General features: G+C 55.7%; 1 protein-coding gene across 2 annotated transcripts in view; it reads right to left on the bottom strand.

The window, feature by feature from the left end:
* The window catches only part of ETS1 (ETS proto-oncogene 1, transcription factor), a 77,052-nt gene that overhangs the window by 38,942 nt on the left and 12,657 nt on the right, over positions 1-25,453 (bottom strand). The window contains exon 1 of one of the 2 annotated variants that reach the window (XM_038161675.1): positions 8,038-8,329. The exons of the other annotated variant lie outside the window; for it this stretch is intronic. Within the exon in view, the coding sequence (XP_038017603.1) occupies positions 8,038-8,107 (70 nt within the window). The 5' untranslated portion in view covers positions 8,108-8,329. Of the gene's footprint in view, positions 1-8,037; positions 8,330-25,453 lie in introns of those variants that run through there. 2 annotated transcript variants of the gene reach the window in all.

Raw genomic sequence — 25,453 nt, 5'->3', positions numbered from 1 at the left:
CCTGCCTGCTGCTGGGGGGAGCAGGGAGGAGCCGGGCAGTGGAACACAGAGCATGGAGAGCAGGAATCCTGCAAGCAGAGGGAGACCTGGAGCACCCAGCTGAGGATGCTCCCACCTCCCTGACACAGCAGAATGGGAGTGCTGTGCCTCAGTTTCCCTAAAAACAAGGTCTCATCAAACTTTTCTCAACATCTTTTGGGATGCAAGGCCCCAAAGCTTTAGAAAGAAGCTTTTAAAGAAAAGCTCAGTTGCTGGGCTGGCTTCTCCTGCACTCCCCACCAGCCACGAGAAGAATGCCTTGGAATCACGTCAAGTATTTGAGATGAGATGGGGGGAGAGAGAGGGGGCACGGCGAGGGGAGAGGGGGAGCTTTTGACTCAGTGTCTGGCTTCTTTCATCAATCCCACATTCCTGCTCATGCCATCACCCTCCGGGAAAGTGCGACAACCTACAGAACCCATGTGGAGCTAATTTAGAATCCCCTCCGTGTAAGAAAATGCATTTTGTTCATTAACAAGCTCTGGATGCTCAGCTGGGGTGAGGAGGCAGCCCCACAGCCACCCCAGAATGGGATTCAGTGGGAAGATATCCTACCCACAGCTACAGCCCAGAGCAGAGCAGTGCTCCCTGCACTCTCCCAGGACATTGTTCCAGCCCAAATAACCCCGAGGTTCCTGCCCCAGCCACCTGAGCTGGAGGTCTCTCCTCTTCTGGCTGTATAGGAAAAACATGAGGTTTAAACATGAGGAAAAAAGCTGGAAGGCAGAGAATTGCTGGAGCAGGTATTGCTGTTGTGCCCAGCAGCAACTTGGAGATGAATGAATGGGAATTCCAGCCCCAAAGCCCAGTTCAGAGCCAGACAGAGCCCTGTGACTTTGCACATCCCAATCCACAACTGGGGCTGTCACAATGACTCCAATCCTCATTCCCAAAGCAGAGGGAGCCACAGAAAGGAGGGGATTTTCCTCTCTGGGAAAGCAAGCTGCTGTTTCTCGGTGTGTTTGTGATATTTCTCTGGCAGGTTATATTTATCCACGAGCTCCAGGAACCAGATGTGGGACCGAGGGGCTGTGCTGCACCAGCTTCCTGCCTTCCTGCAAACACCAGATCCACCTGCCCTGCACAGAGCAGGACACAGCCTGCAGAGCCAGGAAACTGTGCAAGGTCAGCACAGCCAGGGGAAGGGACAGGGAAAAATGTGTCACCTGCCTGGTCCTGCACAGGAGGCATTGCTCCCATGAGCCAGTGATGTTCATGGGACAGAGGAGCAAATCAGAGCTTGGATTTTTGGCAGTCGACTGAAAAAAACCCCAAACCTCAACATAAAAATGCAGCGTTTCAGTTCAGAAAGTGATGGTTTGACCCATCCAGGACTACTCTGAGCCAGCCACCCCTCAGGAGAAGGATGGAGCAGCTCTGAGTACAGCACCAAGGGCTCTGCCTCCCCCTCAGCCCTGCAGGGCTCAGGCTCTGCCAGGCAACGTTTGCAGCCTGTGAAAGGCTCCAGAGCTGGGGTGAGACACTGAGACACCACGGCTGAGCCCTCACACCAAACTACAAACCGAAACCACCCTGACGGTGCCCAAGGCCAGGCTGGACAGGGCCCTGAGCCACCTGGTCCAGTGTGAGGTGTCCCTGCCATGGCAGAGGTGGAACTGGATGAGCTTTAATGTCCCTTCCAGCCCAAACCATTCTGGGATTCAAGGATTTATTTATTTTCTTGCCGTCTTTGTGCACTTGGCCTCCAACTCTGTGTCCATCCCAGACTGTCCCTCCCCTGTTCCAGGAGACATTCAGGCACATGAAGCCACTGTAGGTTTCCACATTTTCCCATCATTGCCTCAGAAGCTGCAGGCACAAATCCCCAAAGCTGGGAAAGCTGGGCTGGGGAGATGAGAGCAGCTCTGCAGAGCTGTGCAGCAGGACCCACCCCAGCTCTCCAAAGTCACCTCTGCAAGAGGAGATCCCACTCCAGGCCCGTTATCTCCAGAGCCATCTCCCAGCTCTGCCATGGGCAGCACTCAAGTGCTTCCCCCCCTCAAATTCCACTGCACCTGGGAAAAATGTAGGAGCTCGTAGGAGAATCAATAAATATTTATTGTTTAACCAGCAGTATTTTGACTGGAGATGTAAGCATGGCCCTGTGCCAGGGAAACAAGAGCCTTCTTGGCCAGCGCTGCAAACAAATTTTTGTCTGTATCTCGTTGGAAGATTATAAACTACACAATGAAAGGAAAAAAAAGAAACACAGGCAGCGAGCAGCTTAGTCACGGAAGAGGAACAAAAGAGCTGAGATGGATAACTGTGGCATGGGGTTACAAAAAAAAGGGCTGCAGGCCTGAATTTTGGCTGTGAGACAGCTGTGCTGCTCAGATCAGCTGCAGATTGTGCCACTGGCTCCTGCTGCGATGGAGCTTGGAGCTGCACCAGGAGGCTCTGGAGAGACACTGGAATCCAGCAGGAACTCCCAGCCAAAAGCAAACTGGGGAGCAGGGCTCAGCCTGCAGAGGCACAGCCTTGCCCCTGTGGAATACCCCAATTCCCACAGGGATCCCAGGCCCAATGAACAGTCAGGCCCTGGCTCCAGGGGAGTTTTAGTGCTCAAATACAGCAGATCATCCCCTCCTTGTGCACCTCCTCAGCGCCCTGGCACGCTCCTACCCAGCACAGGTGCTCCAGCAAGCAAGACTTGTCAGCCCGGAGGGTGCCAGAGCTGCATCCTTTGGATCAGGGACAGCAATGACACTTGCTGTCCTAAATCCTGCCATTTCCTCACCGTGTGCCATGCAAGGACCAGCTGGCAGTGCAAAAAGGAAAAGACTCTCCTGCCTAATCTGGGACAGATTTACTTGGATTTGTTCCCTTCTTCCCCAAAATCTGAGCAGATCCTGGTGCCACAACTGACAAGAGCCATTTAGCGTGGCAGCTCTGGCAGTTCACATGCCTGATGTGTATTCAGACAGTCTGGTCCTACTCATACCCACCTGAGGCTTTAATCTACGGGACAGCCTGAGCACCCTAAGCCTGATGCAGCTGCCCCCAGCTCCTCACACAGCAGGATCCATTCCAGAGGAATGTGACGGTAGATTTCCACATTTTCCCATCATTGCCACGGCAGCCTGCAGTTCCACCCAGAGCTGGCTCCCAGAGAAGCTGGGGCTGCCCCATCCCTGGACATGTCCAAGGCCAGGCTGGAAGGGGCTTGGAGTCACCTGGGCTAGTGGGAGGTCTCCCAGGTGAGATCTTTAAGGATTTCAACCCAAACCATTCTGGGATTCTGCGATAATCCCATGGCAAAGCTCAGTGTGCCACAGTCCTGCTGGAGTCCCAGCCACTCGCTGCCCGCCTGCCTGCAATCTGCTCTGGATTTGGGAGCTCAGGAAGTCTTAGGATGTCTCAACAGCTCCTTTGGAGAGCTGGAGTGCAGCATTCCAGCGTGAGCTTGTGTTATCCCTGCATTCTGTAAGGCCCATCAAAGCATGGCACGCTGTAATTACATGGCAAATTAGGGGCCACTTCATGTAACGACACTGTAATTACACACTTGGTGCGTGCTTTGGGGAGCTCGGGATGGAAACGTGAAAGGAACGGGGTTTGCTCCTATTCCCTGGAAATCTCCCCCCTCCCCGTACCCAGGTTAAAAACCAGGGATGTGCTTTGTGGATGTGTCCCTGAAGGACAGCTCCGTGAGCTGCTCTCTTTTCACCCCTTTTCAGAGCTTTGGTGGGAAGCTGACACTAAAAAACGTGAAGCTGGGGGCAGCCAAGTGCAGCCAGTCCCCCCTCCTGGGAACCTCTCATTCCCGCATCCCGGCTGGATACCACAGTAATGGGCATTTTGTCAGCGCACACAGAGGTAATTGCTCTTCTTCAGCTGAGTTCTCACCTCCTCCGCAGGCAATCAGCACCGAAAATGCGAGAGCGGCCCCAAGCCCTCCATCGCTGAGCCTCAGCCTCGCTGCTGACCATTCCAGCCCACACAGAGCATCCCCAGCCGAGCCCAGCGCTCACCTTGGCTGCACTGCGGAGCAAAGCATGCCGAAAGATCCGGGAGCGATTCCCCGCATCCCTGGAAACACCAATCGGTGCCTTCCTTTCCCCAGGCTCTGGCATCCTGGGTGTCCCCGGGAGGACAGGTGAGCGCTCTCCCAGCGCCACTGAGGCAGAGGGGGACAGAGAAGATGCCAGAGCAGGGAGGGAAGTGCTGGGGCTCTCTGCTGTGTTTTATCCCGCATGGAAAGAAAATGTGGCCATGAAGGAGCCAGCGCCTGTTCAGCAGCAGGGAAACTGAGTCACACAGCAGCTGACACAGCTGGAGGGCTCAGCCCTGCGAGGATAACGCAGGATCAAACTTGTCTTTTTGAGAATAATGAGAACAATGTCCCAAGTCCCTGAGCACTTTTACCCCCAGCAGCTCAGCACACTGACCCCCGCTGGTCGGGCTGATCCAGCTGTGACCCCGATCCATGACCTGGAGCCAGGGATGGCTGCAAACTTGTCCTCCCTAGACAAGGCAGAGGACAGAATGAAGGATCCCCACCTAAAACCTAAAGAAGGGGGATTTTCTCTGCCACTTGCCTGGGGTGAGGCTCTGTGGAGGAGCTCTGCGTTTGCCAGGCTCGCGTTAAATCGAACTCCCTTCTTTGTCTTGCGCTGAAAGTGAAAGCAAAGCCTGACCTGGCTGTGGGAAGGGGGAAAGGACGATTCAGGCAGGTCCTACATCCCCAAGCAGCATGGAAGCTGTGCAGGAGCTTCCCGGTACCCTGCACCACCACAGCAGGAGAACCAGAACCTTACAGAGCTTTGGGCTGGAAGGGAAAAATCTTGCTTCAGCCCTAACTGATGTCGTCCCAAATCCTAAACAGAGGGAAAAGCTCCTGCTAGATAAAAGCACACCCCTGGGATGCCACCCACGCACAGGCCAATGGAAACAACGTGTCCATGTCCCAGCTGTCCTCAGGGTAGGCATGGGAAGGGCCAAAAAGCCCGGATTTCTGCGCTGCCTGTGCACAGAGCAAATCCTTTTTCCAGGAACAAATCCCCCCTGCTCCCATAACACACCTCCAGGGAAAGGAGGCAGAGGGGCGGCTGGATGCAGGATGGGAAGTCTGGCATCCCTGCTCCACCTGGGATGCCCAGGAACGACACCTGGGATTACAGCCCTGCTCTGGCACCTCGGGGGAGGCAAGTCTGCAGCTTCCTGAGCAAGAAATGGGCACTGGGAGCCCCAGTTACACCCCACAGCTCCCAGCAGGGCTGGAGCTGCTTCCCCCCCTGCCCACAGCCAGCAAACGCAGCTTGGCCGAGCTGCAGGAAACAAAGTGATTTGTGGAGGGCAGCCGTCATCAACCCCCAGGTGAAGTTCCCTTTGGGTTGAATTTTGTGTGGTTTGGGGTTTTACTGTCTCCGAAAACGTCCCACCAAGCCATTGGTGGATCAGCCATGTATGTACAACCACAAGTTATGCTGCCACCCTTCCATCACATCCTCCTAAGAATATCCACACGCACAGAACTGTGTCCCGAAGGAGAAGCCACCCCCGTGGGGTTCTGGCTCTGACCTGCTCATCTCACTCACACATTCCTGCTGCTAATAGCGGGGGTGGAGGGGGAGGATTTGGCTTTGGAAGCTTTCTGTAGCTCCACATCCCTTCCAGGTTATTTTTAAACCCTTTGGACACCACAAGTCTCCCCGGAGTTTTGCAGGCAGAAGTGTGGGGTGGAGCAGGGTTTGGTTTGGGGGGTAAGGGAGGACAGAGTTTTACGGGGCATCAGGCACCTGGCACATCAAACATCCTGCACAATTGAAACCCTCAGGCTGCGGGGCCCTCCCTGCCCAAGGTTAACCCCACGGATCACATCGCACTGAGCTTTGTGAAGGGACGAGAGGCTGGAGTCCTTCGCAGCCCGTTTTGGAATTAAGGATGATCGGAACATGTGATGGCGGATTCAGGGCTGAAGGAGCCATTAGGGAGCATGAGCCCTCCAGGAGCAGAGAGAAGTGATGGTCCCTCCTCCCCGGGCTGGATCCCAAGAACACAACCCAGCAGCATCCACACTCCTTCCCTCACCATCAATCCCACCAAACCAGAAAGCTGCAGCTTTCTGCTCTCCGAGTTGGAGGGGAAATGAGGTTAAGCCAGCTAATTGACAGCGCTGACCTTTGTGGCTCCCAGCGAGCGCAGCCACCAGCACAGGAGCGGCTGCAGCTGAGGCCGATGGGGGGGCAGCGCTTTTCTGCCTCTCGGGTTTGTGTTTCTCAGCGCTCTTCCTGCCCAAGTTTCAACTTTGGGTCAGCTCGAAGAGCAGTTTGCTGACATCAGCTGCAGAAGAGCTTTCAGGGACAGAAGCAAACGAACTTAAGGCAGGGTGAAACTCCGAATCCTCCTTCTGGCACCAGGGAATTCCACTGCTCCAGACACCCAGAGCCTCTGGGAGAGCGCTCAGCCACATCGGGAGAGTGCAAATTTTAACAGATACTTTACTCAGGAGTGAAAAGCAAACCCCACCCCACCCTGATGGTCCAGGTGTTTATTCCTATCCCGCTTTCCTCCTCTCCGAACAAACAGGCTGCCCTCGAGGGCCGAAGGGCAGGAACGAGTCTTCACCAAAGTTTTAGGAAATAGGCACAGACAGGTCCTCAGCTCCCCCCAGCCTCTCATTTCAGCCGTGTAGGTGCAATCTTAGCATCGCTGGGGCATTTTGAAGCCTGGTGCTCCCCAGCCCAGCCGGGAGCCAGGCTCAGCCCTGCTGCCGGGGCAGGGAGTGCTGGCACCCTCTGAGCAGCCCAGGGTGCTCCCTGCGGCCAGGGAGGGATCCCAAGGGAGACTCCTGCGCTGGACACTCCGGAGCGCATGGACGGCTGAAACCCAGGTGGGTGCTGCCTTTGGAACTCTCTGCAGCCCAGCTGATGCTGCACCAGCATCTATTGAAGGCGAGGCACCAACGCCTATGCGGCTCCAGCACCCAGCTGTCATTTCATTTCCACATGCAGCCCAAAATCCCAATGCCTGCAGGAGCTGTACCTCCCTTCTAGCTTTCCTAGAAACGTCCTAACCGGCAGAGAAATGTACAACTTATTCTTTAATTCGATTTTCTTCGCCGCACCGGTGCTGCACAAAATCCAGCAAACTTCCAGTTTGGCGCAGTGGGAGTTGCAGCAGGGAGAGATGAAGCAACAGGACTCGTTTAATGCAGGAAAAAAGGTTGGTTTTTGTTTTTCCTGCGGGTCCTCCAACTCCATCCTCCACCTCGCCTGGGCAGGGCAGAGAGGAGTTGAGCGCCCGGGGTCAGCGAGCCGCCAGACGCCAGCAGTGTGTGAACAGCAGCCTTATTCTGGTCAGGCTCGCCTCGGAGCAGTAACCACAGCCAGCAGCAGCTGAACTCACCCCGCTATATCACACAAAAAACCCTTCTCGCCTCCCCTCAGTAACGTGTTGCTCTCTGCACCCTCTCTCCACCCATTTCTCCAGCTCCAGAAGGGCGGAAAAAAAATCAAAGCGGCGGCTTTTCCTGGATTAAACGCGCTAAATCCAGAGTATTTAGCACTGGAATTGTGTTTCCCAAATACCACGAGCGCTTGGACCACACAAGACATTTCCAGCCAGGGATAGGGGGAACGCACATCCCAGCTAACGACGGGAACGGGCGGGGAGCCCCGGGAGCGCATCTTTCCTGCCTCCCCGCCGGACGGCTTCCCTACATCCCGGCAAGGATGCCAGGAGCGTGAGGGAAGGAGGCTGGAGGGGCGGCGGGATGGATTTTAAGAAAAGGAGGGGGATGGAAAGTCATAAAAGCGCTCGGAAAGTCAACTCGCCTTCGGCAGCGGGCAGAGCCCGGGCGGCGCCGCTGCGCTGCGACTTGGGGTGCGCTCCGTGCTCCCTTCCAAAAGACACCCCCAGAAAACCCCACACCGACCTCTCTGACCACCCCTTCCCGGCGGTCCAGCCTCCCCCGCTAAACCTCTCCCGCCGCCGCCTTCGCCGGGAGAAGGGGACGGGGCTGCGCGGAGCGGGGCGCGGAGGGGACACGGCGCTCACCGGGGGACGGGAACAGCTCGATGTCCACCTTCTCCGTCTTGATGATGGTGAGATCCACCGCCGCCTTCATGGCTGGGGCAGCGCCGCGGGGGCGTCGCGCCGGGAGCGGGGGGCGGCGGCTGAGCCCCGCCGAGCGCGGAGCGGGGCGCCCGGGGCAGCGCGGCCGGCGCTGCCTCCCTCCTCCCGCTGCTCTTCCTCCTTCTCCTCCTCCTCCTGCTTCTTCTCCTCCTACTCCTCCTTCCTTCCTTCCTTCCTTCCTTCCGCGCTCCCTCGCTCCGCTCCCGCCTGCGCTGCGCTCCCCGCTCCGCTCCGCTTCGCCCGTCCCCGCCGCCGCCGCCCCGGCCGGGCTGAGCCGAGGGGAGGGCGCTGGGGCGGCCCCGAGCGGTGACAGCGGCGCAGGGACCCGCCCCGCCCCGCCCCGGAGGCGGCCCCGGGCCCCGGCGCTACGGGGAGCGGAGCCGGCGCTGCCGGGGGGAACGGGGGTCTGGGGACGGAGGGGGCAGCGCATCCAGGGCGCCTCCGCCCCGACCTCTGCTCGCACCCCGGCCCCAAATACGACGGGATAAGAGTTTGAGCACGCTGGTTGCAGGCAGCTCTGGCTGGAGCCACTGCCCGAAACCGATGGTTCTTGAAACCGGGCCAGTTGTGTTTGCCCTGCCTGTCTCGACATGAACCGCTGCCTTTCACACTCACCCCTTCGGCTCCCATCACCCCTTCATGCTCACATGATGTCCTCACAGTCCCATCTCCCCTTCACATTCCCATCATCCTGCCTAGAGCAGCCTGATCCTCGCCCACCCACAGGCACATCCAAACTCAGGGACACAGCCGGGCCAGGGCAGTGCACATTGTGCTGTGGTGGGTGACAGCCAGGGCTGGCTGTTCCTGACCTGCTTGGTAGAGGTGGGAGGCCAAAGAGAGTTGGGAACTGGATAAAAAGCATCTTGAAGATGCAAGATGAGTGTCATGCGAGCACGGCATGGAGTTAACAGAAGAATATCGGTTTTCACATGAAATCTGTTTGATTGTATTTAGGTAACACAAACTTGAGACCACAAACGGCACAGCAGAAGGAGAGTATGACTCACAGATGGCAGCTTACCGGTACGGAGAAAAAAAGTCATTAGCAACCAGCTCTTGTGGTTCTGTCACTCCGAAAGTCTTTAACAGCTTCCGACTCCGGCACAGATCAGGCTGCTCTCATCGAAGATGGGCTCAAGCGAACACGGGGCTGCGGGAGCAGCTGTCCAGGGTCACAGTCAGTGCCCAGCCCTTAGGATGGACCGGGGTCCCGCTTGCAAACACCCCTGAAACGTCCCGAGGCCCCAAAAGACGAGCTGCAGATGCAAACGTTGCAGCTCAGATCATTTCGCTTCTGCAGTGGGGCCTTTCTCAGGCAGCACGGGCGTATTTATAGCAGGGGAGTTTGTGCAACTGAAAGAACTGCGAGGTTGCCGGGGCCAAACAAGGAGAGGAGGCTCTGGCTGCACACACAGCTTTGCCAAGGCAGGCAGATCGGGCAGCAGGAGGGCTGAAAGCTGGCAAAGCTGAGCAGGGAGCTCCAGCCCCAAGTTCCTCTTCCTCACCCAGTGATGGCCTCTCACATTCCCAGTTTTACAGGCAATCTTGTTTCCAATTTACTTGCGAGCTCAGTTCTGGACAACCTATTCCTGCAGCAGTGGAGTAGGACCAGCAATTTGCTGTGGTGAAAAACCTCCCTCCACTGATTCCCGAGGGCTCGGGAGAACCTGAGCTCAGGCAGAGCACAGGGCTGGAAACCTCAGCTGGTGGTTTGAAACCTACCACAGGAATGAACGTGGAAATCCGAAGGTGGAAAGAGGATTGCTGCAAGGATAAAATGTGGTCCCTCCCCGGGACAGGATCATGTGCTTGCACCTGCCCTGGGTTTGGGTTTCTTTCTTCCCCGTACAGCAACAACTGAAGGAAGAAACTACAGAGAGATTTAGCAGAACGTTTCCAGCTGAAAATCAGAAGGGGATTCAGGAGAAACAGCTGCCTCTCTATCTGATCTCTGATCCCTCCAGAGCAGGCTTGGGCAGAGAAACCTGATGCAGCTATCAGAGCCCCCAGCCCTTCCCTTCCCTTCCCTTCCCTTCCCTTCCCTTCCCTTCCCTTCCCTTCCCTTCCCTTCCCTTCCCTTCCCTTCCCTTCCCTTCCCTTCCCGGGCTGGGATCCCAGGGCGGGGAGGGCAGGGGGCTGCCTGGGGGTGCCGCTCTGTGCAGCTGCCTGACAGAGCCATCAGAAAGCACCTGCGGTCCCAACCGTATGGAAATGACCCCCCGGGTGGATCGTTCGCCCCGCTCGGAGCGCGGCTGCAGCAAACCACAACCCCCAGACCGAAACAGAGCAGGAGGCGCGGCGGGGTCACCGGGACTTGCCCAAACGCAGGCTGGGACGGGCTGCTGGTGGCACACAGCACAAGGCTCTCCTGGGCAGAGAGGCCCCGGAGGGAGCTGCCACAGATTGAGATGCAGCAAGAGGAGGCAGCGGGTGCCCTGAGGTGTCTCTGCTGTAGCCTTGCCCCCCTGGGCTCCCCTTTTGGCTCAGCCACTCCTGCAGTGTTACAGTCTCGAGGACTGGCTGAACTCCAGGGCACCTGTACTGGAGATCCTTCTCTTCTGGACCAGGACAGAGGCTCTAATAAAGACCTTTTTCACAGCCTGTGTGTTTTGTATTAGGAGAGATCCACACTCTCCTGGCATCTTGGCTGAGCCCTGATCCCACAAAGCCAATGACACCGAGCCCAACTTGGCGCAGGATGGCTGCGGAGGAGCTCTGAGCTGTGCCTCACCCCCTTGTGCCCCCCCAAACCTGTGTTCCATTTTGCTGGCGCAACGCATGGCAACCCCTACACGCAGGGAAACTGGAAATGCTTCCAAAAGTAACACCAGAGCAAAAATCCCCAAAGGGGAGGAAGAGAAGAGAGTGGCTGTGGACAGAGGTTTCCTCCCAGGGCAGCTGAATCTCTCCTTCGAACTCCATCCCAGCAGCCGCCTTAATTTGTGTTCACTTCTGAGCTGCAACATGAAAGCCCTGGCTCTGAGCTCCAGCTGAGTCGCTCAATGGCTCAGTGTTCGCAGAAGGCATGGAAGGAATCCATTGATTAGTTTCTTCAGCTGGGATGTGACCATTCCGAGTCCAAGACCTGCCAAACATGACTTCGCCTCAGCAACTGGTTCCTATTTGCTGCTCACAGGCTTTAGGAAAATCTTTCCTCTTCCCCATCCAAGTCTCACCCTCGTTTTCCACTGTGTCGTTAGGAACGTGAATATCCACTCGGGCTCTGGCCGGGAGGGAGGATGCCGGGCTGGAGAACGGCCCTGCAGCCCAAAGGTGGGCGATAACCATCTGCCCTCCCTCCGCAGCGCAGCCCCACTGCTTGCAATGCTGCGAACAAAGAAAGGATGGGCAGTAATGCCCCATTGTTCCCAGGGCCGCTGACTAACCTTGGGGCAACAGAACAAGAATAATTATTATTCATTTAGCACTGAGGAAAGGTGTTAGGAGAGCCGAGCCTTTGCTGTGATGAATGCGAGGACGGCTCTTCCATGACCTCTCTCCTGGCTGGGATGGCTCTTTCACTTCTCCACGGCCAAATTCACTCCTGTCCCAGCCCAGGGCAGCGCTGGCTCCCCTTCAGATGTCGTGGAGCTGGGCCAGCTTCTCCTTTCCCTCGCATTTGCCCATTCTCGTTCCAGCAGGAATTAGGTGTAACTTCTGGTCTGGAGAGGGAGCTTTTCCGAGCACTGCTGCTACCAAAACATGGGGTGAAATACAACGGCCACGTAATAACGTGGAGCATCCACCCAGCTGTAATGGCCAGGAAATGAAGAACACCATATCCAATTAAAACTGCAGGGGGATATTTATGGCAGAACGTAATTAGCCAAATTGGAGCCTTCCCCAAAACTGCCATGGGATTTTTAATGACCGCGAGCGGTCAGGGATTGGGTTTGATGTTTTGTCAAGTAAACAATACCCAGAGGGCATGAGACAAAAATCAGGAGCAAAGGGGAAAGGAAAAAGAAAAGAAAAAAAAAAAAAAGAAAAAAAAGAAAAACAAAAACCAAAAAATCTGTCCTGCAATTCCAGGGAGAAACGGAGACATGAAAGGATTTATCGTAACGGGGACATTGTTGGAAGGAGCAGCAGCCTCCACTCCAAGAAAGGAAAGAGCAGGGAGGTGGCCCTGGGTGTGGAGGCGGCCCTATGCAATGAGAGGAAAGAGCAGGCAGCTGCCGCGGCCGTTCCCCTGGGAGATACCTTTCCTGGAATTTAAAATGATACGAGAAACTCTTTCAAGCGCCGTAATAGCTGGGAAGTATTGGAGTATTTTGGTAAGAGGAGGCTGGGTTAGCCCCGCTGACTCCAGCCTCCCGTTTTGGGCTCGGCCATGGAAGCAGAGCTCCTTAGTGGCACATCCTGCGTGTGCCCCGGGCGGGCTGCGGGAGCCGCGCCGCTCCCAGAGCCAGCGCAGGGTCCCGGAGGTGCTGACCCCACCCCAGTGCGGCCCCGGGGTCCCCTCGCTGCGGGGCTGGAGGCACGGAGAATCCCCCAGGCTGGGCGCTGGGGGCAGGAGAAGCAGGGCAGTGTTCCCGCTGGGATGGCCAGCCCCGAGCCATCGGCCACAATGCCCTCCTGTCAGCGGCCGTCCCCGGGCTCCGAGCCTCCGCGGCTCCTGCTCTCATTAAGTCCCGGCGGGGAGGGCTCACAAAAGCCGCTTTGTGGCCAGCGGGGGTCAGGGCTCGGCACACGGAGCCCCGTGGCTGCGGGAGTCACTGCCCTGTCACACACTGTGGACCCCGAGCGAGCCTCTCCGGCTGCCCGAGCATCTCCAAGCGCCTCCCGCTCCTGCCTTCCCAGAGGAGCCGATCCCGAACCTGAGGAGCTACTCCGGGCTCCGGCAATGCCATCCCGACGGGAATGCCGCTGGCAGGGCTGCTGTCACTCACTCGTGTCCCTGCTGGAAGCAGGGGCTGGATGGAAAATCCTCCTAAGCTGCTCTGCAGCCCTGTTTGCTCTCCGGACATCTTCCCGCTCCCCTCCAGTCACAGCACCGGGCTCTGGGTAAACACATCCTGAAGGGTTTTGCTGTTGAACTCCCGATATTCTCAATTACACCGAGCACGTGCAGCCAATACCCATCAAATCCCACCTGCAGGACACCTCTCTCGCCTTTGCTCAGATCTCTCTCCTTCAGAGCACAAACGAAGCAACCAGCTCAGGTTTAAGCAGCACAGCTCTGCTTGTGGCTGCGCTCTTGGCATCCACCAGTCTCTCCTTACTGAACTGATCCCTGGTAGACCTTGAAATTCCCTCCCCTGGGATACATGGGGGGATTAGGAAGGAGAGCCAAAGGAATCATTGCTCATAAATGGTCTCCTGACATCCAGACTGTGATCACTGATGCTTATCTGCCCTTTCCATCTTTCAAAAACCCACCACCACTAAAACATCGCCCACTGCTTCACCAAAGACTGAGGGACAGCCACGTTTCACTTTACCGAGGTCCAAGAGACACACCAGCATCTCCCAAGGGAGGTCAGTCCAGCTCCAAGCTCTGGTGTGGAATCCACAGCCTGAGAAGTGGCAGCCACCAGGACAGTCCCATGCTGGCAGCCAGTTGGAAGTGATCAGCTCAGGAAAATAAACCCCAGGCCAGCAGTGACCCCCCGGGTTAGCACCAGGGCCAGGACAGGGGGTTCAAGTGATGGAAGTTTAATTCCTGGCCAATATTTCCACCTTTGGGCCTCCATCCCTATTTTTTAATGACACTTTCTCCCTTCCCAAGGAGCTGGGAGTTCAGCACTCCCAAAGGAAAAGCTCAGGGGCTGGGGACCACGATGGGGTCTCTCCAGAGAGAGATTTAGGAGAGAGAACTGGGATTTCCATTCCTTGTTCCACAGGACCCTGCTAGGCACAACCAACCAAGATCCAGCAGCAGCCAAGGAAGGTCTCTCCATCCCAAACCACTGTCCTGCCAAGGCCACGAGGTGACAGGCGCACACTGGAGAGATAATTCAGGGATGAGCACCATTATCCCATGTACACCCTGCCCAGAGCACGGAAATTCCAGGAGGAGACGCACGGCCCTGGAGTGCCCTCCCCAGAGAGGCTGTGCCAGCAGAGCCACCCCCAGCATGGCTCCTGGGTGAGGGATCCGCCTGCCCATGCCTCTCAAAGAGGAAAAACCCTCGCCCGGCGCTGGAAACCTCCTCTCCCGCAATTGTCCGCGCTTGGCAACCTGGCCTGGCAGTGAATAAGCGCCAGGGAAATATTCCTCCCTACACGTGTTTGGGTTTTTCGGGGTGGTTTTCTTGGCCACGGCTCCTGGCTCTACAACAATGCCCGGCTTGTTCGGCCCCGCGCTGCAGGGCAGGCTTGAATAGATCTGTCTAAAATTATAAGCGGGCAGCCCCTGGGCTCTGCGAGATCACAGAGCCCACGCTGGGGCTGAACAAAGCCCCCGCTATTTCCCAACAATTAGGCCGGCTAAAAGGACATCTATCTCCTGCCATCAGAGCCACCACGTGCCTCCCAGCCAGCCCATTGTGCAGCTAATTAAATAACACGCCTCTCTCCCCGGGAGCGTCTCCTGATTAGCTCGCCGAGGTCCTAAATCCTTGCGGGTGTGAATGGGAGCAGACAGCTGCTGGGCAGGGAGCTGCGGCTCCCGAGGGACACGGTCACCCCGGGACAGTCACGGGCAGCAGCACCGCGGATTTCGGGGGTTTAAGAGGTTAAAGCTCATCCAGTGCCAGCCCTGCCATGGGTTCCATTGCCCTAGGTCGCTCCAAGCCCTGTCCAGCCTGGCCTTGGACACTTCCAGGGATCCAGGGGCAGCCACAGCTTCTTTGTGCCAGGGCCTGCCCACCCTCACAGGGATTAACCCAATATCCCATCAAACCCAGCCTGCTCCAGGCTGAAGCCATTCCCTCATCCCATCCTCAGGAAGCTGTTGAGCAGAGATCCTGGGATCCAGGAGGGTTCAGCACACTCTGCTTCCCCATCCACCTCCCAGCTGCCTGCAGCAAAAGCCGTGAAAACAGAGGATTTATTTATTATTTTTCATGCTTTGCTGGTGGCTGGAAGAAAAAATCAGATGCAAATATTTTTTCTAAATATGTTCCTGGCTGATACAGAGCAGTTTGTTGTAGGTTTTTTTTTTCCTTTTCCCACACTTCTCGATGGGTTAAAGCAGTGGAAAGAAAATAAACAAGGAAAATGTTGTGTCATTCAACCAGAGTAAAAACTTTCTATTTTTGCACTTTTAGTATGGGAAGGAATTGCAAAATGGAAAAAAAAAAGGCCTATTAAAAGTAATTTGTTAACAAGCTCTTTTCACCCAGTTAGTTCACCTCCGCGAGGAGGATTCTGTAGGAGGGGAAGGTCTTGGATAAGGATGAGGCCAAAGGGAAGCTGGGAAGCTGATTTGTGTTCTGTGAGATGAAACAAAATGACCTCTGGGGCTTGGAGTTTCCTTCCAATCCAAAAAGGAGTTCTGGGAAGTGAAGAAAATCCACTCAGATGATGCATCAAACACCCCAGGGCTGCCTGAAATGTCCTGGGCCACCACAACCATCCCTGGGGAGGTGGACATGGACCTTCTGAACACCCAACCTGCAGCAGCTCGAGCCAAAAGCCATGGCAGGATTCTCTCCCTGTCCCAGCCCTGCTCCTCGGGCTGAGCTCCAGCACAACAGCCCAGAACTCCTAAATCACTCCAGATGTTCAGCACCTTTCCTCACACGCTCCCAAGACCCGGAAGAAATTCAGTTCCCTTCTGTCAAGGCCCCAGCCAGCAACAGTTGCAAGTATCCCTTTTACCCCCTTTAAATCATCATTTCCCACCTCTGGCTATTTCAATCATCATTTTCACACTGGGAGAGCCTGCCTCGAGGACTGGGAAGGTGGGGCAGCAGATTAATGAGCTGATTTCCTCTGGACCTGCAGCTACGGGCTGGAAGCAGCTGGGCCTGCTGCTGCAGACAGAGCTCCATCCACTCAAGGAAAACACAAAATCCCCATTCCTCATCCCTTGTGGAGAGGGAGAGGAGGCAGCAGGAGGAAGGACACAGAGGAGGAGGAGGAGGCAGAGCTTGGTTTTGTTCTAATGGCAACCAAAACTTGGTCCTGTTTTCCAAACCCACCCTGGGGAGTGGCTCCTGGTGGAGCTTGGGTGGGAAAAGGCTGGGAAGCTTTAGGAATGCACCAGGGATCAACTTGATGCACGCTGTTGTTGAAATCATATTTGCCCTGCACTCAGGAAATACAAAGGTTTTACACCAAATAACCAAGTTTTACAGGGATACACCCACAGGGCCAGGAAAAACATCATTAAAAGAGATGTCATGGCTCACCTGAAGGCCCAGAAGGGGCCACACAGGAGTCCAGACCCAAACCCAGTTTAACATAACCCAGGAGCAGCCTCCTGAGCCCTCCAGCAGCTTCAAACCCCACAGGCAGGTCTGAGAGCTCCATTCATCCCAAACTCCCAAATAAAGGGCAGGAGCCAAGAAAAAGCTGCCTCCCCTCACCCAGCCAGTGCCCTCAATCCCAGAGCTCTGGGAATGGCTCCACAGCCACTTGATTAATAAGGGCCCAGGGGGGGAAACCGTTTATATAACCTTGTCTTCTCTAAACTTCCTAAGTGCTTCAGAAAGTGGCTGCCCTGGAAACCCAAACTGGAAACGAAAAATATTATCCTGCCATTTATAAACATCCCTGGTGCTAATGAAGTGAGGAGCAGCAGCGACGGCCAGTGAGGGCGAGGTGCTCTTGGCAGGCGTGGGAGAGCCCCAAAAACCCTGACTTCAGGTGGTTGTGGAGGGGAAAGTCCTCCCGCCATGATCCAGCGCCACTGGAGCTGTGAGGCCCCGGGGCAGGGATTTGGGAAGAGGGATGGTTGTGGAAGTGTGGCTGTGCTAAACGAAGGGGCTGGGGGCAAATGTGGGGGAGAAGGGCAGGGTGATCACAGCCAGGCAGCAGCAGGTGGGTGAAAGCTCTCAAAGTATTCCCTGAGCTTGGAGTGTGGCTGGGGTGAAGCAGCACATCCTGCTCCTGGAAAGCACGGAGGGAATTTTGGTGCTTGCTGCGCTCCAGACTCTGTGGGATGAGCTGCCCAGGCCAGGCTGCTCGTGCAGGCCAGAAGAGCACGGCTGTTTACACCACTGTGCTCTGAATAAACACAGAGCAGCCCAAATTTAGCTTCTGGGTTCAACCACCCTGCTCCTCGCAGCCCCTCAGCCACACATCCCAAGCAGAGAGCCAGGACAGCAGAACATTGCAGCCCATTGCTCCATCTGCTTTCCCCGCTGGCATTTCCCACGGAGATTTGTTTGAGCATCAGCACCAGAAAACGCTGAGGCTTGGCTGGAAATATTTGGATTTGGTTTTGACAAAATATTGATGATTTCTGCCCAACAATCTGTCAGTTTTGGCAGCAACAAGGAGAAAAGAGAAAAAAAAGAGGTTTTTTTTCTTCAAGATACGGGGACTGAGCTGACACCCAGCCTGGGACTCGGCACAAGGAGAAGGCAAAGCAAAGCTACTGGGCTGCCTCATTATCCTGTCAGTCTGATTACTGCAGAGCAAGGAAAACTGCTCCTACTTCCACAGAGTGGCTGTTTGCCTGGATGGAAACACAGCCAGAGCTGCCAGACACACGAGGCCTCTGCTTTCCTGGGGTTAGGCAGGGGTCAGGCAGGGGCTGGATGCAAAGCAGGGAAGAGCAGCTCCGGTCGCTCTGGAGATGTCACAGGTACCCCAGGGTAGTTGGTGGTGAGGAGCTGGTTCAGGGCAGGAGGAGATGCCAGCTTTATTTCCATCAGTGCCTTCCAGAATTAGTCCTGTCTCTGGAGTCTGGAAAACTGGGTTGAAATCTCCCAAGCGCAGAAGCCTCTGCAAGATGCCTGGAACTGACCAAATTAGAATTTTTCCATGAACAGGCTCCCTTGGGGCATCTCTTCTTTTTTCCTTTTCTACCTCAGCACTGACATCAGTTTGACCAAGCAAGAGCTCCCTGGCCCAACTTGAACCTCAGATGTGGAGAGTGAATCACACTGACCTGCGAGAAAGGCATTCCTGACTTCTGAAAAAGAACTGCTGCTGAGTTAAGGAGAAGGAGTTTGGGCTGGATCTCTTTAGAAATCAAATCTCCCCTTTGGTGGAGCAGTTAATTTTCTCTGTTTTTCCTAAACACCAAACCCTGGCACAACTTGAGGCTGTTTTCCCTTGTCCAGTCCCTTGTCACCCCTCTGAAAAGACCAATCCCCACTGGGCTCCACCCTCCTGACAGGGATTTGTGGAGATCCCGGATTTGCATCCCAACCTGCCCTTGCAGCATCACAGGGGAAGGAAAAACATCGAAAGAGAAGCCCTGTCTGACCTTTGGAGATCAGAGGTTTCCAAAGGCAGCTCCCAGGGCACGGAGAAGCTCCTTGTGAGAGCCTAAACCTGGAAGTAAGCCCATGTGCAAAGTGCACCCTGCATCCCCAGCTGTTCACACACCTCCCTGAAGCCATTTTGGAGTGTGCCATGACTGTCCCCCACAGGAGCCATCATCCCAGCACACGCAGGGCCCCGTTATCCCTGCCTGCTTCCACAGGGGCCCGTCCCTCCCAGGACCAGCTGCACAGAGAGGAACCACGGTCCAGCTCTGGTCAAACAGCCAACAACTGACCCAGTGCAGCTTTTCCAAAGCCTATTGATCCCAAATCCCACGGGGGAAGGTCCATCCGGAGGGCTGGGAAACTCCAGCACGTGCTGGGGAGGCTGCAGGCAGCTCCAGGGCCGGCCACGCCAGCAGCCAGGGCTCACTTCAGACGTCTCTTTTTGTGTGTAATCTGAAGCACTTGCACAGCCCCGCTCTCCAGGGACCCTCAGCCACTCTGCTGACCTCACTGAATTAAGTATGGCAATAAAATGTGCACTGAATTAATCATCTGCATCTCCAACGTGAGAAACTGCTGTGCAGGGGCTCACAGGAGCGGCTGCAGGGATTTAGGGATCTCACTCGAAGGGAAGGCAGTGGGGTTTAGATGCCGAAAGACTTTCTGGTAAGTGATACAGCCAAGGTCTTCCAAACCCCAGCAGTAAGATCAGTCTGGACTCCTAGATATTATCCCTGAGAACCCTTCTGCCATAAAAAGCCAGGCTGGACAGGACTTGGAGCAGCCTGCTCCAGTGGAAGGTGTCCCTGACCAGAGACACCTTATGAGCTTTAAGAGCCTCCAGCCCAAACCATTCTGGAGAGTGAATCACATAGAGCTGGGAGAAAGGCATTTCTCTGTTTCCACGCCCATGGGTGCTGGGAAGGGTCACCAGGACCGGGAGCTTGGGTGAAGCTCTGGGAAGAGGAGGTTGCCCTGCAGGGTCCTTGCAGTCCAACAGCTGATTGCTGCAAAGCTGGGATGAAGAGGGGTCTGGGAGAGCAGCAAGAGATCAGTATTTCCCCCAGAGGCTCCAGGTAAGGTGAGAAACATCACAGGCACAGAGCAGCCTCTGGAAAAGGAGGTGCAGAGAGCTCCTTTGGAAAGCTCAGCCCTGGCTCTGCTCAGAAAAGGAGGAATCACTTCCATTCCCAATTGGCAGCAGGGGCAGCCTGGGCTGATTTCTGTCTCATTTTAGAAGGAGAACAGAGAGATGCAATCCCTTACAGGGCTTCCAAGGAATATCCCTCCTAATGCTCTCCTCGCTTCTCTAAGCCTGGCACTTCTTCCTGCTCTTTCCCTCTCCAGCCTGGACAAGCTCCCAGAGCTGTGCTGGGGCACAGGACAGTCCCATCCTTCTGGAAGTGTCTCTGTGATGGAAATAACAATTAAAAGAACCGAAAGACCATCCTAATTGCCCCCCTCCCTCCCCCAAACGTCTGACAGCAGTTTCTCAAGCTGAAGTGATGCAAATAGCTCAGATAAGGCTCAGATAAAGTATCTGTGCTCTCAAGGGCTTATCTGTGCTGAACACCAACTCCAAAAATCCTGAAATTTGCCCCGTGGGACTGTCTCTGGAGCCTGATTTCCATCTGAAACCCCGACCTCCAGAGGCTGCAGAAACAGCTCTTGTTCAAATGCATTCTTGAGATAGCAGGGTGGGACCGGGCAGGTCTGCAGCTCCCCTACTGCGGCTATCTGGGATTTGCCTCCTGGTGGGAATGTTGCAAGAGCGCGGCTGATGGCTCAAGGAACCGGTGACGGCACCTTTCACCACCCCCGCTCACACTCCCAGGACTGAGGGAAAACCTTCTCAGCTCTGATGGAAAGATCACTTTCCCTTGGCCAGAGATTGTTCCGTGCTGGCTTTTGCTTTCAGGCCCTGCTCAGTGACTCCAGGCAGGGGGAAGGCTTGGGGGACAGCTCAGGGTGCTGGGAATTCCCTCAGGGACCCGGCAGTGTGGACATTGGGATAAGATTTGGAGTTCCTGGGGGCAACAGGGATCTGGGTGCAAAGTCTCCTCGGGTCCTCTGACCATCCCAGCCGGGCAGGATGCAAAGGGACTCAGCAGTCCCTGGGATGAGGTCTGATGGAACAGACCCGGCTCCCAGCAATGGCCAGTCTCTAATATTCATTTATAAATGTTCTGCTTTGAGAGCCAGCCTTTCCAAAAGCACACAGAACTGCAAAAGGTGTGAGAGCTGGGAGTGACACCCATTCCTATTCCCACTCCCATTCCCATTCCCAGTGTGCAGAGCTCGGGGGAAGTCCAAGGCCAGGCTCTGAGAAGGATAATTGGGATCTCTTTGTAAGCTGCTACAAGGGCCCCTGGGCTCTCACCTGGGCTGAGACCATTCCTTGTCCTGTGGGAGCACCCAGGGTCTCCCATCTCCCGGCCAGATCCCACATTCCATGTCCTCTACAGACTCTGGAGTAAAAGAGAGCAGGAAGGATCCCTCCCTGGACGGTTTGTGACCGAAGAATCCATGATCTAATCATTTATACACCTCATGCAAATCTGGCAAGGATGGGAAAATAGAGCTTTCTGAAAACCTTTCAAAGCTCTGCAGAAATTGCCCAAATCCCGCTGATCCAAGCAGAGAGAGATTTCCTCTCTGCAGAGGTTTGCAGCCGACAGGCAGAGTTCTCAGGCAAGAATAACGATGAAATTCTATAGGATGGCTCGTAAACCAGAGAAAAACTTCATTTCCGACTAAAAATTCCCAATAGCTCATTCCCAAAGGGCCACAGGACTGCTGTACAGTGCTGACTCCCCTTCCACCCCAAAAACTGGGATTGAGGGAAAACATGTGGGCAGCTCTGGGCTCCCAGGGCTCCGCAGCACTGGCAGCACCAGGGTGAACCACGAGGCACCAAAACCAAGGGATTGAGGGAAAACCTGCGGGCAAGGTCCAGCCCGCAGAGCCCCGTGGCACTGGCAGCCCTAGGGTTAACCATGAGCCCCAAAATCCCAGGGACTGCTGGAAAATGAGTGGGCAGAGCTGGGCTCCCAGCACTGGGAGCAGCAGAGTGAACCACAAGGCACCAGATCCCAGGGATCGAGGGAAAATGCTCCATGGCACTGGCAGCCCCAGGGTTAACCACAGCGGCGCCCTGTGAGGCAGCGATTTCTGCTTTATTTCAGCAGGGGAAGTGTGTCCCGGCCTGATTAGCCCAATGGTTTCCTCTTTTCCCATAACCTCCAGACCCCCATGGCCTAAGTGTTTACTTTCTGAAATAAAAAATCTGCCAGTGTTTTTCTTTTTGCAGGGCATGTGTATTTTGGGAGGACTCGGGGGGAGGGAGGCGGAGGGGGAGTTGAATGGGCCGAGAGGCTGGCGCACACCTCCCTCCCCTCTCCCACCCCTCACCCCAGCTCCTTCCCAGCTGCAGCCTCGGAGCTGAGACTTCTGGCTTCGATGTGAGGAAGAGAGAGAGAAACGCATTAATGAGAGAGTTCAGGCTCTTGCTGCAGCAGCCATAAACACAAGGAACATCTGGAGGGAGAGAGAGGTGCTCTGAGCTGCCAGCAGCTGAAAGGATCAGGCTGTTTGCAGGGTCCTGGATTCCCCAATCCCCACAGCCCCTCTGCCTGCCCTGCTGTGCTCTCCTGGCATCCCACTGTCCATCCAGGGAGAAAACACAAACAGACAATCCTAGAGACTGGAGAAACCCTCTAAGATCATTCAGTCCAACCATTCCCCCAGCACTGCCAGGTTCACCAGTAAACTGTGTCCCCCAGTGCCACATTGACACATTTTTTGTACATTTCAAGGGACAGGGATTCCACCACTTCTCTGGGAAGCCTGTTCCAAGTATCTCTGCTCACTTCTGCTGCCTTCCCTGCTCCTCACCAGCCCAGCAAAGCCCCACTTAGTGCTGCCACAAGGGCTGGCCACGGGCGACCAAACCCTCTGGAGAGGGTGCTCTGCTGCCCAGTGTGCCCACAGGTCACAGTTCTGAGGAATTTTCTTGAGAAAGCTCAAACACCACATCTCCCACCCCCCAGTTTTGCTTTGTGTGGTCTGTCTGAAGTGTTTGGCAGTGCAGGATGGTTTCCTCCTCTGGAAAATCCAGCAGGTACATCCAGCTCACTCCATCCCTATAGAGGAGTCAGTCCTGCTCCAAGGGCACCCCAAAACAAGACCTCTTCTGCAGGCAGCCTCAAGGCATCACAGAAACCTTGGCCAGGTTGTGGCTCAGGTCCCTTCTTCCTGGACATCCCATTGTCCCTTCCCCAAGGCACTCTGGAGCTCTCGGTGCTGCTGCTCATTTTTGCAGCTCCCAAACTTGAGTTTTGCCTCTTGCTGAGCTCCCACCCCCCTGTTATACCTGGGAATCACAACAAATCTCCAGGCTTCTCCCAAAACCCACACACCAGCTTTGCCCCAGCCTCATCCCAGGGCCCAAGGCCCTGTTCTGAGCGCAGTCCCTCATCCCCAGCTGACTCTGCAGCTCAAGTGGGAAAAGAGCTCTGAGCTCATTCTCTGCTGATGACCAAGGCACAGGGAGCTCCCTGGGGTTTTGTCTTGGACAGGCAGCACAGGGAATTTTCCAGAGTCAGGCAGGAAACAAATGGAAAACTGAAAACCTGGATTTTTGTCATTCTGTTGCCTCAGTGCAAATAATCCTCTCCAAGTGCTGAGCTGCAGCAGGTCCCAGCACCACTACGTGTCATGGGAACCCCTGGGTGTGTTTTCCTCACCTGGAAACAACAGGATCCACAGGAGCCAGGCACTCCAGCTCCCACTGGCCTGAGAGCAAAGCAGAGGCTGCTCATGCTTCCAGCAGATTCAAATACACCACGGGCATCCCACAGCCCTGCAATTCATTCCCAAGGCATGGAGGGATCTCCTCTCTCCACCAACAGACTGGAAAGTGCCCTTAACAGACAAAATGATGTGTGTTCTTCAGCAGCCCAGAGTGTCCTAGCACAGCAGCTGGAACTGACCTTCAACTGGAGCCCATGGATCCACAAAGGAAAAGTGAAAGACCCCCATTCCAGCCAGGCCCTAAACAGTCCCAGAGCCAGAGAGGCCTTGTCACCTCAGTGGCCAGAGGGTGACACCAGAGCCCTGAGCCTCCCCTGGGCCTGTGGGAGCTGTGGGTCAGGGAATCAGGCAGCAGGTTGGGAAGGGCAGGATCTTGTGCAGGGCTTTCTCTGAGCCATGGCATAATTTCCCATCCAGTGCATCCCTCCCTGTGGGGCTCACCCCGATTTCCCCCCATCCTGCTTCCCTTCACCTTCCTGCACATCCTCCTTTGCCTGTTCATGTTTGTTAAAGAGGGTGAGGAGAGCCTGGCTGGCCTGGGGGTGAGCCTGGCTGGCCCTGAGAAGGCCTGGCTGGCCCAGGGAAGGGCTGGCTGGCCCGGGGGTGAGCCTGGCTGGCCCAGGGAAGGGCTGGCCGGCCCAGGGAAGGGCTGGCTGGCCCGGGGAAGGGCTGGCTGGCCCGGGGAAGGGCTGGCCGGCCCAGGGAAGGCCTGGCTGGCCCGGGGAAGGGCTGGCTGTCCTGCAGGCAGGAGCAGCAGCTGTGCATGCCCTGTGAGAAGGCTCCCATTCATCTCAGCGAGAGCGTGCGGGGGAGGCAGCGCAGCACAGGGGAGGGGGAAGTGTTGGAGGAGGCTGAGAAAAGGAAGGAGGCCGCAGTTAAAAATAGGATAAAAGGACATGAAAAAAAAAAAAAAGCAGCAGATTTAGAAAAAAAAAAGCTTCGCTCAGAAAATGCTCTGCAGCTGGAGAAGCCATCGGGCCGGGCCTGGTCAGCTTTACTTTCCCCCCTTCTCCTCCTCCTCCTCCCCAAGCCCCCTTCCTCTGAGCGTGGGCCTGGAAGACGGCTCGGAAAGCGCTCACAGAAAACGTTTTCCTGTGGGGTTCTCCACCGGGAGAAGAGCAGGCAAAGGAGGGGACACGTGGGGAAAAGCAGGGAGGCTTGGCCACGGATGTGGGCGGCCCCGTGGGACCCTGGCCCGTGGCCCTGGCTGGGCTGGGAGCCGGGCTGGGAGGAGGATCACAGGGTCCACCCTTGCTTGGTGTGGGGACAGAGCACACCGAGGTGTTTCTCCAGCTGCAAGGCCTTGGCTCTCCTGGCCAAAGCAGCTCAACACCAGGGCAGCCCAGGCTGTGAGGACTTGATGCCCATGAAGCACCAGCTCTGCTTTTTGCCCTCCAAAAGATCTCTGGGATGGTTCAAGGCCAGCCTGGACACGGCTCAAAGCAGCCTGCTCTGGTGGAGGTGTTCCTGCCAGTGGCAAGGCGTTGGGATGAGATGACCCTTAAGGTTCCTTCCAACCCAAGCCATCCCAGGATTCTGTGATCCATTTCTCAGTGAAGCCAGGAGCACTCCCCCAAATGCTTCGGAAGTATCCAAAAGGCTGGGAATGCCTTCAGTCCAAGGATGCTAATTCAGCACAACAGTGTAGGAAGCTCTTCCGCTGGAGTCGGAGTGGTTCCGTCCCTCACTTGCCATTAACAACAGTTTTATCTCCCCTATCAGTAAGGAAAACAAACCCACTCTGAGTGGAAGGGGCTGTTAAAGTGGCCTTGGCTCCTAAAGGCAGCACAGCCAGCCCTGAGTCCATGCTGAAATTGTCATGGAATCACAGAATCCCAGAGTGGTGCGGGCGGGAAGGGTCCTTAAAGATCATCTCATTCCAACCCTTGCACCAGGGCAGGATGCCACCCCCTAGATCAGGTTGCTCAGAGCCCCACAACACTTTGATAATTCCACTAGCAAATATTTTCTTCCACTCCAGTTTTACACCTAATGTTGTATAATCCAGAAAATATTCCCAGGGAGGATTATTAGGATCCTATTTCCTTATGAATTCACTGTAAGGTGCTAAGTGTGGCTTTCAGCATCCTTTCAGCAGCCCTTTGGGCAGGCACAGGGCAGCTGGGTGGCAGATGGAGCAGTCAAGGTGCCTTTACAGACCTGATGCAAAGGAGCAGAGCTACGTGCCCTGG

This window comes from Motacilla alba, chromosome 24 (genome assembly GCF_015832195.1).
Source record: "Motacilla alba alba isolate MOTALB_02 chromosome 24, Motacilla_alba_V1.0_pri, whole genome shotgun sequence".
Lineage (NCBI taxonomy): Eukaryota > Metazoa > Chordata > Aves > Passeriformes > Motacillidae > Motacilla > Motacilla alba.
This window is presented reverse-complemented; position numbering and strand designations above follow the sequence as displayed.